Source organism: Liolophura sinensis, chromosome 13, assembly GCF_032854445.1.
Source record: "Liolophura sinensis isolate JHLJ2023 chromosome 13, CUHK_Ljap_v2, whole genome shotgun sequence".
NCBI lineage: Eukaryota > Metazoa > Mollusca > Polyplacophora > Chitonida > Chitonidae > Liolophura > Liolophura sinensis.
Window position 1 is genome coordinate 15198553 of NC_088307.1, and position 13141 is coordinate 15211693.

General features: G+C 40.0%; 1 protein-coding gene across 1 annotated transcript; it reads left to right on the plus strand.

The window, feature by feature from the left end:
* The first annotated feature begins 2532 nt into the window (after positions 1 to 2532).
* LOC135480908 (LIM/homeobox protein Awh-like) lies at positions 2533 to 12620 on the plus strand. Its single transcript, XM_064760836.1, is given in 7 exon segments — positions 2533 to 2637; positions 5341 to 5522; positions 8357 to 8423; positions 8426 to 8483; positions 8486 to 8569; positions 11673 to 11966; positions 12553 to 12620. Coding segments are annotated over 7 exon segments (858 nt in total).
* Positions 12621 to 13141: the final 521 nt, after the last annotated feature.

Here is a 13141-nt window from a genome sequence, read left to right on the forward strand (position 1 = left end):
AGTCGATTATTACTGAATGAACTAAACCACAGCTATTACCTTTTCTTCTCATTTCTCAAGGCGAGAAATTTACAGTTTTAAGAGCACACTTTTGAATTCATGGTGGAACAAAAATCTTGATGGTGAGAATATTCTTTCAGCCCGCTAACATTTTTTGTCAACGTTAATTAGAAAGATAATAGGCTGTAGCAGTTTGTGAACATCGCCGCTCTGCGAGAATTTCACCTTGTCAATCATCCGCCCTTTCTCTCCACAGAGCCAATCAATAAGCTAGATAGGCTGTCTGACGTTTGCAGCGGCGGGTTGTTTCACGCCTCTGTTACGACGGCCATCTGTGATTGGCTGCTGTCCATTCTATGGGCTCGTGCGAGTGAGTTGTTCTCACCGATAACTGTAAATGATATATAGTTGTTAGGATTGTCTCGCTGTTATCAGTTACTGTGTGACCTCTGTTCTAGAAACAAGTGCTACTACGGATTCTAAAACTCTTCAACAGTATCTGACGAGCAGAAATATTCCTGATGAAAATAATGACGAACGAGTTTGCGAACGAATCGTTTTCTCCTGGAGATGTAGATCGGATGGCTTTGACAGTGATTAAGGTAAGTTAGAATCTGTTATTATTGTCAATTTCTTTGGATGTTACAGTCACACGTGGCGACAGTAGTAACTAACTGATTGACAAGGGTTGACTTTTGTTATGACATTCAAATGTTACAAAATTAATAAATAGCTTTCCACTGTTTTGTTTCATAGCTGAATTTCCTTGAAAAATACCCACCCCAGTTTCGCGTTACTGCTCACATTTTGGCTGTTTCCAGATTTTCTAACCTCAACCATCGCAGGTGTCCATTTGGATTCCTGGTGTCATTATATCATTACAATAAGGAATATGACGATACCGTACTCGAAATAAGTCAGGACACATGTTTAAATCCATAGCTTAATATCTGGACCTGAACAACAACATAACCCTTACTGACTGTACGTACGGTATGTATAGACGCACGTGCTCACGTCCATGCTGACGCACATACATATCAACATGTATACTTCACTACGCCGTTAAACGTCAAGGGGTGATTATTGTCCAGGAAAATACAAACTCTAATGCGCGATAGAATACAATTCGACAGTACAGAGCATCTTTCTGCTAGATTTTCCTTTATGTTTTGATGTCATAGCTATTAAACAGATGGGATGTTGCAATATAAATGCATTTGATGTTTCCCCAGTTCTTGTATATAATTGTGTATGTATGGCACGTTGAAAGCGCAAAATGATGAAAAGTTTCACTAAAATGTCTGCTTCAACAGGTGAATAAATTTAACTACGATGTATAGTTCTACACGTAATGATGAAAATTGTTACAGCAAATAAAAAGAATAAAAAAGGTGTCTCCGAATTTGACTACCATAATGTTACATAATTAAAACTGACGTTTCCCATCTAGCCTTGTATTTTAAATCATGTGAGTTACAGTCAGATATTTGGAATATTGTATTACTGTTTGATTCCCTAATCCCTCAGTTGAGCAGCACTCAATACTATAGCCCCCCGTCGCGTCCCTTCAGAAATCTTGTTCCATAAAGCTCCTGGCTATTGTTTTAACCTGCTAAGATTAACGGGAGGATCAATTCTATTACGATGCTAAATAATCGTCTTACTTGTCTTCTTTGGGCGGAGCTACCCCAGGGTGGGACGATACCAGGCCTGACCGAGATGTGAACATGTCCTGAACATGTCCTTGTCAAGCTTGGCAGGCCCCCTCCAACAGTTTGTCGCAGGCCTTTTCTCTTGCGATCCGATGACTTAATAAACGTTTAAAATGAGACATGTTCAATATGGTATAGATTCATAATTTTGTACTTGGACACATATAGGTGGAGTCAGTAGGTACCCAGTGAACACAAAGCGATCAGACTTCATTCTGAAATAGAGCTCGGACAAAGAATATAAATGCTGATTTCATGAAAGTTTCACTTGGAAAATTATCCCTTCATAATTGCAATTTTAAACATTTTACTCAAGCTATACATCAAGCAGCCAGTCAAGGTCAAATAAATACTCCCATGTAAATCTGTCTCTGACTGTGTAGATTTCGTGAGTATAAGGTATCTCTCCATGGAATCAGAATAAATGTAATTTAATTGAGCCCCATGGACTCCTTCCCTTCCACTTGACATGTCAAAGAAGAAATGATCATAAAGAACTTCAGCAGTTCAAGTTATGCCTCGGAATGTAAGACGAAATTCATTTCTGTCCATCAAAAATACAGAGAATCGCGTCTCTCCCGTCGGCTCTTACTTCCTTTTCCTGGGTTTCTTTTTGGTCGTCCTCCCCTCCTGCGCCCCCCCCCCCCCCCCCGGGCGTAATACACTTGATCCCTGTCTGGGCAAATACCGGGGGGTCAGGGAGTTAACCGGGTTAGCCTTCCCGTGGACATTGCCACATTCGCACAGACTAACTCGATTTTGCCGCTTCAATGCAATCCTTAACGCAATTTGTCCAACTCCTTACACCATACCGGGCATGGCGTCCCTTGGTAGCGAGTTCCTGGAAATTCAAAGTCGGGACCTCTTCCGAATCAGTAGGAAGCTCACCCGCCCCGTTCTTTCCGGAGCACCAACCCTCTGCGTATGTGTCCAAAAGAGAAGATTTCGAAAGGAAATTTTTTTGTGTTGAATTGACTCACCCCCGAAATAGTAAGAAATCGTCGGCCTAATTGCCAGTGCAGTGGTGATCTGAAGCGGTGTGTAGAAACTCCTGGGGTGGGGGTGACGGGTGACCAGGTTTGACCAGGCTGTCGATCTAGCGCGCACATTCCCTTCCACAGTCTTTAGGAACTAACAAGGATAAAAAGCCAAAAAAAAAAAATAATAATATGATTCAAAGTTACAGTCATACATTTGGCCTGTTAATTTGTTACTTCGTGGCTTCATTTTATATTATTTGCTAGTGCTTCCCAATTTTTTTGTTTATATGCATGTCTTCATTTATTTGTTTCTTTTAATTTTAAAAAGTATTCGAATTATATCATCGTACTCCATGCATCAATAACACATATGCTACATCTTTAAAGTCTACATCTATCAAACTGTCTTCTTAAAACAGTTTGGAAGAAACCTAAGGCTTGCTGCTTTTGTTATTCCTATGTTGAACCTTAAGCAGTGGTCCTGTAATCTCAAATACCACCACATCTACCGGTTCCTGTATTGGTGGTATTGGGTGTCGTTTTGATGACACTATGTTACAGCAAGTGGCTAGATACTATCTTAGCGTGACAGCTGCGTCGACATCAGCACTGTACACACAACTTGGCTTTATTGTTCCACCGAACTGCGTGAAAGCTTCTCGGCCAAGGGGTCTTTGCCTGTGCGCCGCAAGGTGTCACCGACTCTACATGCGGCGTCACTTACATCCACATTCTGAAAGACGACTCATGACCCCAGCTCCGGTAGTGAACTGTTAATACGGGTGCCAACACGCCACTCATCTCCAAAGATCAAAGAACCAAATTTATTGGTTGTTTTTTGCGTGAGGTTAATACTTTTAAAACATGTGGGAAAAGTTGACCATTTTGAGGATACCTGGGTAAAACAATTTTGGTTGCATTCATGAACAGAATAGACGAATATAGCAAAATCTGACAATGTTATAATCGACTGCTTGTTAGTGTGTCGCACCGATTTTATGGCGTTTTATGTATTTCAAGTGGAAATGCTTTATTTTACTCTTAAGGGTTTCACTTTAGACAATCGGCAAAATGAAAAACTTTTCTGTGTACAATTGCTGGGCTTTCCTAGTGTTAAACTTATAACCTTGACACTGTTATAGATAACCAAGCTGTCGAAATGGATATCATCTGGTGGAAGCACCTCAAAGCTGTGAGGGTCATAAAACTGTAGGCGGTAGTGAGTGTAATCGTTTGTGTCCTGTTTCCCCTTATTCACTCTTGAGTTACTGTTTAATGACCCTCGCAGCACGGATTGAGGCGTTATCACCTCTAGCATCCCCGTCCCTGCTCATTCAGTGGTAACGTCAGACGGCAATTATCTCATCCCGCCAAAATGTTACGTCACCCAAACCTCGTGGCACTGCGCCATCGCAGCACGTGTATCGCTAAGGTTGCCATTCGAACTGACCCCCAACACTTTGAAACTGTTTAGATAGGCGAGACCTGTTTAGTTCTTCACAACAATACAGTATGTTGTCATCACAACCAAATACTCGGATAATTCAGTAACCCTCTCCCCAAAATGCAGCATTTGAAATAGCCAAATAAGGTGCAACTGAATATTTATACAAACATTTTTCCATATAAAAATTGGTGATATTAGGTAAGGAGATGAAGAATTGAATAATGGCTGACAGGCATTGGACATATAAGTACAGATAAACATTACAAAAAATGTGTATGTATGTTATATCAAGTTTTTGTGCACGGCCACAATTAAGTTTTGCAAATGAAAATAAATAGTCATTTCTTGGCTGGCGTCCTCTACCCATAAGCCTAACCAACTTCATATAACTGAGACTCCTGAGTGCGGCGTTAAGATATGTTTTGTTAGTGAATAAAAATAGAAACAGATGTAGATTAGTTACGTTGTGCGGTTGTTTCTGTTGCATTTTCATCTAAGACCGACCCGAACAGCACGGTTTGTAGAGCGTTCGCTTCGTGAGCGGTAGATTAAGGCTCAATCCTGGGTCCAGTCACACCTAAGACCTTAAAAGAGGAAGTTGTAACTTCCTCGTTTGGCGTTCAGCATGGGGGGATAGTGCAACGACTGGTTTGAACCGTATCAGTATAATGGCTCGGGTGGGGCTGCTTACTTGCTTTTGGTAAGTCGTCTTATTGAAGCAGTACTGGATAAATTGCTGTGGAAATCCGTCCTGCTACAAGGAGGCAAATTACACGTACATGCATCGATTCCATCGTTGTCATATGACTGAAAAATTGTTAAGTACGATGTTAAACCCCAATCACTCACTCACTCACACATTTTCATCTAAGGAAAATATATGAAAGACTGTGAGGCTAAAAACACCAGGTATTTAACTAAATATTTCAACTAAACATACGGTAAAATGGACCTACATGTCCTAGTGAGGAATAAATCCGTTCCTGATAATGAAGAAACGGGAAAGAACTGATCGTGATACGAAACTGCAAAAATATGACATGTATGTTTAATGTATTAAATTGGGAAAACTAGTTAAATATTACACAGGCGTTTTCTCAAGTTTTCTCTTCTTAGGCTATACCCTAGATGGTATTGTTCAGTTTTGTAACATTGTCTTGCCAAGCACTGATCATTTTGTGGTTTCATTTCATTTTAGACGGAAGGAGAGATTTGTTTCGGCTGCAGTGAGGTGATCGTTGACCGTTACCTGCTCCAGGTGAGCGGTCAGTCCTGGCACGTGAACTGCCTCAGGTGTTGCGTCTGCCAGATGGCATTAGATCGTCAGACGTCGTGTTACATGAAGGATGGGAGTGTTTACTGCAAAATGGACTACAGCAGGTAAAACACGCCATATGCATGTAGTTCTTTGGTTCAGCCGTGTTCCCCAGGTGCGATTTGTCCTTCTATAGACTGACTCTACGCGACAAATGAAAATGGGACAAGGACTATTGCATACGATTTGTACATTTCGACAAATCGCTCCTTGTTAACGCAGCGTATGAAATGGAGCCCTTTCCTTTTCCATTCGACGACTCGATTGGACAAATCGAGAAAACCAGAAAGATATCACGCTGAATTCGGGCCTGAATTTTTCGACAAAACCGCTCCGCAGCTGTTTATAGTAAACACTCATGTAAAGTCGTACAAACCGCCAACCCCCAGCTTCTCTTACTTTCCGCCTAACGCAGATTACACTATTACTTATATATGTGTTATGTGGCAAAACTGTAGATAGCATAACTTATATTCCATCATGGTGGGTATTATCAACAATTTTGCAGCCCTAAAAATGAGAGGTGCACATATTTGAGATTTTTATTCTTCTCAGGCGTCGTATTAGATTTAATTATTTATTTCATTTTAGTTTTATTCTGTCTGCAAGAAAATTGTTCTTATGCGACTGTGAACAGCATTGTGATGCATTGATTGGTGCGTTGTAATATTGCTTGATAAATGTAATTAGATGCATATACAATGCAAGCCTTGCTTATACATACATGGTTTAATATGCAATATATAGGAAATGTGTAGATCTGGTGAATGATTTACCCGTTACACACAGTATGTTTTACTTCGTGTATGTAATTTTTCTATAGATAATATTGCCCCTATGTCATCATATGAGATGTACATGTAAGTCAAAGCAGACCAGTTGTTCAAGGGTCAGGGATTTAATGATACAACGTGGACCCAGAATATATGAAGACGGCGCACAGAAAATCAAATACATGTCTTTAATACTAAGTAACACACAAACGCATGTGACAAAAAGTTTTAAATGCACAAAGATATATAAACGACGAATGAGTATAATTGTCACCAGGAGTCAGGCTTGTTGCATGTACATGATGATGATAAAGCTGATGAATTTCAGACCTGCTCAAGATTTCTCAAAATCAAACAAATTGCTGCACTAGGCGCATGTGGATGTGCACCCCGTATGTCTAACTCTGCCGATAGTTGCATACGTAGACTAAAGGCATCAGATAACGTTGCTGACTGTGAGATTCTTGAGAGGGGCTAAAATCTGGAGAATGGAGGTTAAGTCTGCAGATCGTCAAATCTAGGGAGCTAAATCACAGAGCGAGCGTGTTCAATTGTTCTGTGAGATAGACGGTAATCACAACTGAGCGTATCCCAATGAGAGGGGCGGACTGCATGTAAATGAGATTCCGATCGATAGAGAGAGGCAATACGGCGGAAAATCTGCCCGCTGACAAGGACCAGGGTCGCCCGTGAACAGACCGACGGCAAATTTGTCGTAGTTTCCTTTAATTTCCCCCACTAAGAGTCAATTATGCCCGGTAAATAGCTCGCGGACTTCACTCTTTACCGCTCCTCGCTTCGCTCAGCGCACTTGAACAACGGGATGTGCGCAGTCTCAGAGTAGAGAACTTTTTGTTTGGACTTTTGTGTAGTCTGTTGCCAACATCTTCCCGTGGGTGGAATCTGCTAAAGTGACACTCTGCTTATAGTTGCCAAATTCGGCCTGTCTAGTCGTGGCAAATCGTGGTAACACGCGCCTTTGGCGATACAAAAGCATATAGATACATGTATAGATATATGTATATAAAACTAATTATAGGGATAGCTGCATATAGATCGAATACAGAATAAATATATTACAATATATGATAAGCATTAAAAACATAATATTGCATTTTTTGCCCAGTCTTCTCCAACCGTGATGTTGGCCACCGTCGTAGATGTGAACCATTCTCGACTGTATACTGCGTAAAACAAAAATCAAGTAGATAAATAAGTAAATAGAAGTATTGTAACTGTATTAAGGGCCGACATATTTAAACTTCAAAATACCCGTTTTATTTCCATTAAACTGGCTTTAAAATGTAGTTTGTATATATGATTTTTGATATATGCATGCAGACTTCATATCTGTAGCTTTGGCTCTGTGTTCATTATAATGGAAATTTAAGGCGACGTAAAATGGTTGTAATATATCAAAAATCTAACGTATATAGGTATGTACATGTATTATTTTGGACCGGTATATAGGGTAAGAAACAATACGAATTTGTACAAGTTATCTTCGAGATAGGCCCGATTATTTCGGAAACTCGGAAATTACCGAGTTTCTAATGATATCACAATGGCTACAGATGTGTATTCCTCGTCACTCTAGACAGTTTTTACAACTGATAAAAACACAAGGCGGAAGAGTACAACTGTTAACTTGAATGGGAACTTATTTTAGACAGATCGGCCTAATCTGTCATTATGTCTCATTACAAATGTGAACGGGAAACACAAGTACAGGAAAATCGTTGTTTTACAGACAACAACAAATCTCTCCTCTGTGTGTTTTACGGCCATTTTATTCCCCCAGCCCCTTTACTACTAGCCAGCGCTCTATACTCCACATCCGGTTGTTAAATGCCCTTTACTTCTTTATTGGGACATTTGGCTGGAGGTGTTAAAATTCTCAGTTGGCCCAAATTCTTTTTTCAAACTTTTTTTTAATGTAAACCACATTGTTTTTTATTTAAACTGTTCCTAAGTCTTAGAAACGACTTCATTATTTGTGGAATATTCATTTTACTTTAATAGCTTCAATTTGACTAATTTGTGCGGATCACGTAACAACGTGATTATGATCACGTGTGATCATAATATATCTGATAGCATGTTCAATTTTTCGTTTTTTTTTCCAGAGAATTTGGAACAAAGTGTGCAAAATGTTACAGAAACATCCACTCCAATGATTGGGTTAGAAGAGCACGCGTGATCATGTGTATCATCTCGCGTGTTTTGCATGTGACAGCTGTAAGCGTCAGCTCTCCACGGAGAGGAGTTTGCACTTCAGGATAACCGAGTTTTGTGCAAAACCCACTACATGGAGATGGTCGAGGGAGGCTCGAATAAAGGTGAGATTTAATGATTTTATTTATTTATTTATTTGGTTGGTGTTATAATTCATACCCAGTAATATTTCACTTTTATGACGTGGGTTATGTTTATGTTTGGAGGAAACCACTACCCCGGGTACCTAAAAAACCTCCTTAATTAAAGCCGGCATCTTGGATCATGTGATCGTCGTCTTCAAAAGCAGACCGCAGCTCCATTCAGGTTATAGAGACCCTTTATGCCGTCCGGAATATATGTATGCATTTCCATTTGCCCTGTATAAAGCAGTTTAAGTTAAAGCAAAAACCTTTTCAGAACTCTAGGTTGAAATGCCCCTTACATATGGCAACGCCTCAGTTTTATTAAAAATAAAATAAATAGAATAAAATTATCAGATAAATAAATAAAATGGCAACCTAGTCCATTAAATACGTCTAAATACGCATTATGGAAATTAATACCAATATAGCAAATGAATACGATAAATCTGCACCATGTATTGGTTGTTAAGACAAACAGTATCAATATACATGTAACTGCTACACTGTACAGACGTAAAAACGGTACTTATTTATTTATTTATTTGATTGGTGTTTTACGCCGTACTCAAGAATATTTCACTTATGCGACGGCGGCCAGCATTATGGTGGGAGGAAACCGGGCAGAGCCCGGGGGAAACCCACGACCATCCGCAGCTTGCTGCCAGGCCTTCCCACTTAGGGCCTAAAAACGGTACTATTTTGACGGAATTTTGATTCGTACTTTGGGGAAAATAGTTAGAATAGTTATTCAAATCAAACGGTGAGGAATTAAAAGCTGGTACATAATTGCACAATTTTCTATGAAATTAAACCAATGAACACCCCCACTCTGACGGCGTTGTGTGTGTTGTCTACCAAGTCACGGGAAGTGTAATTGAGTTAAAGGTTGCGCTGAAGACCACGAAAGCTTTTGATTCGTCGAATATCATTTACCATTGAAGTAGATGACCGGTGCGTAATGAAATTACCCGGCGAAGGGAAAATGTCAAATTGGTTACCAGTCCAGCGATAACCATGTTACGCTGGGGTGCTAATTCAGTTCGAGGAGATCAAACGGCTTCGAAAACTGACTTAAAAAAAAAAACAAAAAAACATTACTACAGAAAAACGTGCGACGCTGTTGGCGACACGGAAGCAGAATGGCAGCGTTCTAGTAGCTATCTGGTTACAGCAGGACTCGACATTAGTACTTGTATATTTTATATACTTGCGTACAAACGTTCTTAACTGCTGTCGACAGTTTATTACAGGTGAAAAATTACCAACAAGAATACATCAGTTAAACCAACCAAAACAATTGCGATCGTGGACGAAAGAATGACCAAAATGAAATATTTATAGCTTTATTTCCTGGATATGGTAATTAGTACATGCGATTTTTAAATGCGGCTTGTCTTCGCAAAGAAAAATTAACTGTTCTGCCGACCTGAGACGCAGGGCTAAATTTTATGTTATTATTTTACTTCACGAATGCCTAAGTTAGGTGAATATTCTGCAGATATTATTGTGTGTGGTTTTGTTTTAAAATTCTAAAACGACATATTTGAGCAGAGTTTTATTGGCAAAGAGTTTACTCTTTCAGATTCATATGCATTTTTTTTTTTAAGAATTCCCCACTTTTGACCCGCTGCAGGGGTTCCTAAGTATTTCCTCTTTTTCTGAGACAAGTTTTAGTGGAAAGCAATCATGCGTTCGCAAACTTTTTGAAATCGCTGAGAAATCTTTGAAACCGTCAGGTACTCCAATATCGTCATAGGTCTCGACCCCTTAAACGCGATTTACCGGAAGTGAGTCTTTCCGCCCTTAACCGCAGGAGAGTTCACACGCGGAAGACGGAATGCTCGCGTGTTAGAGCTGTGTCTTTGGACTTCTATGCCGCAAAGAGTCTCGATAGGAAATGAGTAATGGAGGACGGAAAACTGACTGGAGTTCCATCAAGACGACAATGGTCTCACGCATGAGAGCAAGCTGAGAGACTGGACTCGGTGAAGACGAGCGGCTACAATGTAGAGGAGCCCCGCGCTAAAAGGCCATCTTGGACCAGGAGGGGAGGAGAAAAGGCAAAAACCTCTTTGACTTCTTCAGAAACAGCACATTAAATAGGGATAGGACGGTTTCCGGTTGTAAATGGAAGACAAGGCGGAGAACAGTAGACTTTACAAGATGGCGGGTCGGACGGGAAATGTTTCCATGACGAGGAAGTCGTGGTTTCAGATTAAAGGGACTAAGTCTTAAGCTTTTGGAGTGGAGAGTACCTGAGCATTATTTCTACTGAATGAACTCTGATCTCGTGCGACCACAAGCATGCCACCGTGCATTTCTGTATTGCACTCTAGGTATGATATCCAGGCTTTGTCCGCACAAAACCTGTGCTCTTTACGAAAGGAAAGGTCGATCACTTTCGCTGGATTGCTTCTCAGAATAGATTCCCACAACTTGATATAAATACTACATATACGTTTATTGGGAAGAGCTAATTGAAGTCTACATACACTTCTGGCGTATATATGTACTTGTTCACCACCTTGGCATAACGATTAATGTATAATCGCGTCAGTCAATATATAGATTAAGTCAGATGTGTCAATTGGAGACTGACGGGTCACACTAACCAAGCCCAAATCGCAGTAAAACGCATGGTTTTCTGTTGTGACGTTGCAGTGCTTGTGTATTAACTCGTGTTTCATGATCACACATGCAACGAGTGACTCGAGGCTGGAAAGGACGAAAGAGCGCTTATAACTTTAGACGGCTAAAGAATAGAAAGAGTTTTACGAGGCCCTTACGTCGTCGGATATGCTTCAATGCCGTTTGGAAACCTTGATACGATGATAAACCTGCAAAGATATGCGAGTCAACAAAATCTGCTGCTGAGTCAAGTGGTCATTCTATAAAACACATAACAACTATTTGTGGCAAGTAATTGTTAGGCAATCTTAATGCTTGTGGTTGCAACTGTAATGTAGGAGAGTTTTGTATATCAAATTTACCATGGTTTTGTTGTTGTTATGCTGTGTAAAACGAGCGTATTTCCCAGGATGTAAGCTGTGAAAAAAAAATAAATGAATATTTTATGCTTCAGATTCCGGATTCTTTGACTGTGAGAATTCCCAGAAGTCGAAAACGAAGCGAATACGAACAACTTTTAGTGAAGAACAAGTGCAGGTGCTCCAAGCAAATTTCCAGCTAGACAGTAACCCGGATGGACAAGACCTGGAGAGGATCGCGCAAATTACCGGATTAAGCAAAAGAGTTACACAAGTCTGGTTCCAGAACTCACGCGCCCGCCAAAAGAAGCATCAGCAACAACAACAACGGGGGTGCGGCACTGGGGTCTCCAGCCCAATTTCCATGGGCTCCCCTAATTCAAACACAAGTGAGTGTAGCCTGTTATACATATATGCGTATACAATAGTTATGCAATAATGTAAAACGTACTTTTGAAAGTGCAAAACACCACTGATACGTGATTTAAGATCATTTCAACGTGCTTTTCCTAATTCCGCCTTGATGAGTACTACATGCGGACAGTAGCTCTTTATCTAGACCTTTCATCATATACACCAGTAGTGTAACTCCGAATCATTCCAAGACTCATTTTGACTCAATATTTCGGCCCTTTATGTTGCCGTCATCAGGAGAAATAAATTGCATGGTAAAAATTAGAGATATATAAAAAGGTATGGAGACAAAGCCACAAAATACATACAAGGTGTTAAATCAATATAAGATGTAGATACAGGAGACTAGAACAGCAAGATAACATAACAGCCAGACATTATCTAAATAATATTCTATAATGGCTTTAAAACCATGGGTAAAAGATTAATGTAGCTGATTATCATCATATTCTTGCCATTTTTTTTATATAAGAGTGTTTTTCGAAAATGAACAGTATGGTAAATTCTCCCTAATTATGCAATATGTGCAATTGTTATAATGGATTTTTTTTTATCTTGTAGCTCCCCCACACTGGCGACACAGCGCGGACAGCGGCCATTCCAGTGATGGCATGTCCTTTTCCGACTAGTAACTGCACCTAACTGTTACCAAAATTTATGGACATAATTATGTTGATAATCTCCCTTTGACCTGTAACAACTTGTGCTGAGCCGTGTGCTAGAAACCAACGACAACATCAACATCATTAAGGAGACAAAGGAATACGAAGCAGTGAATTTGACTCTCTCACGGAACTGGATTAGACGAGAGCTTGAACCATTTCCCAGCTCGGTGTTCGCGGATTTTACCTAAAATCCTAAATTAATTTATTGTGATCAGGAGTACTACTATGTGCTAGTGCTCAAAATGTCATTATTGAAGATATATTATTATTATTATTTATTGAATATGTAAATATGATGTACAGCATATGATTCTATTGGTTAGTAGGGACCCATTTGCACAGACTTGGTTCGCAGATATTTCTATGGGGCGTAATGTGTGAGGCGATGCCATTTACTGAAGCTGCGCATGTCTTGTAAGTAAGACGAATCTGTATTTAGTATGGCAGAGGTGAAATTATGGAACCACCCTGTCAAACAAAAGAAC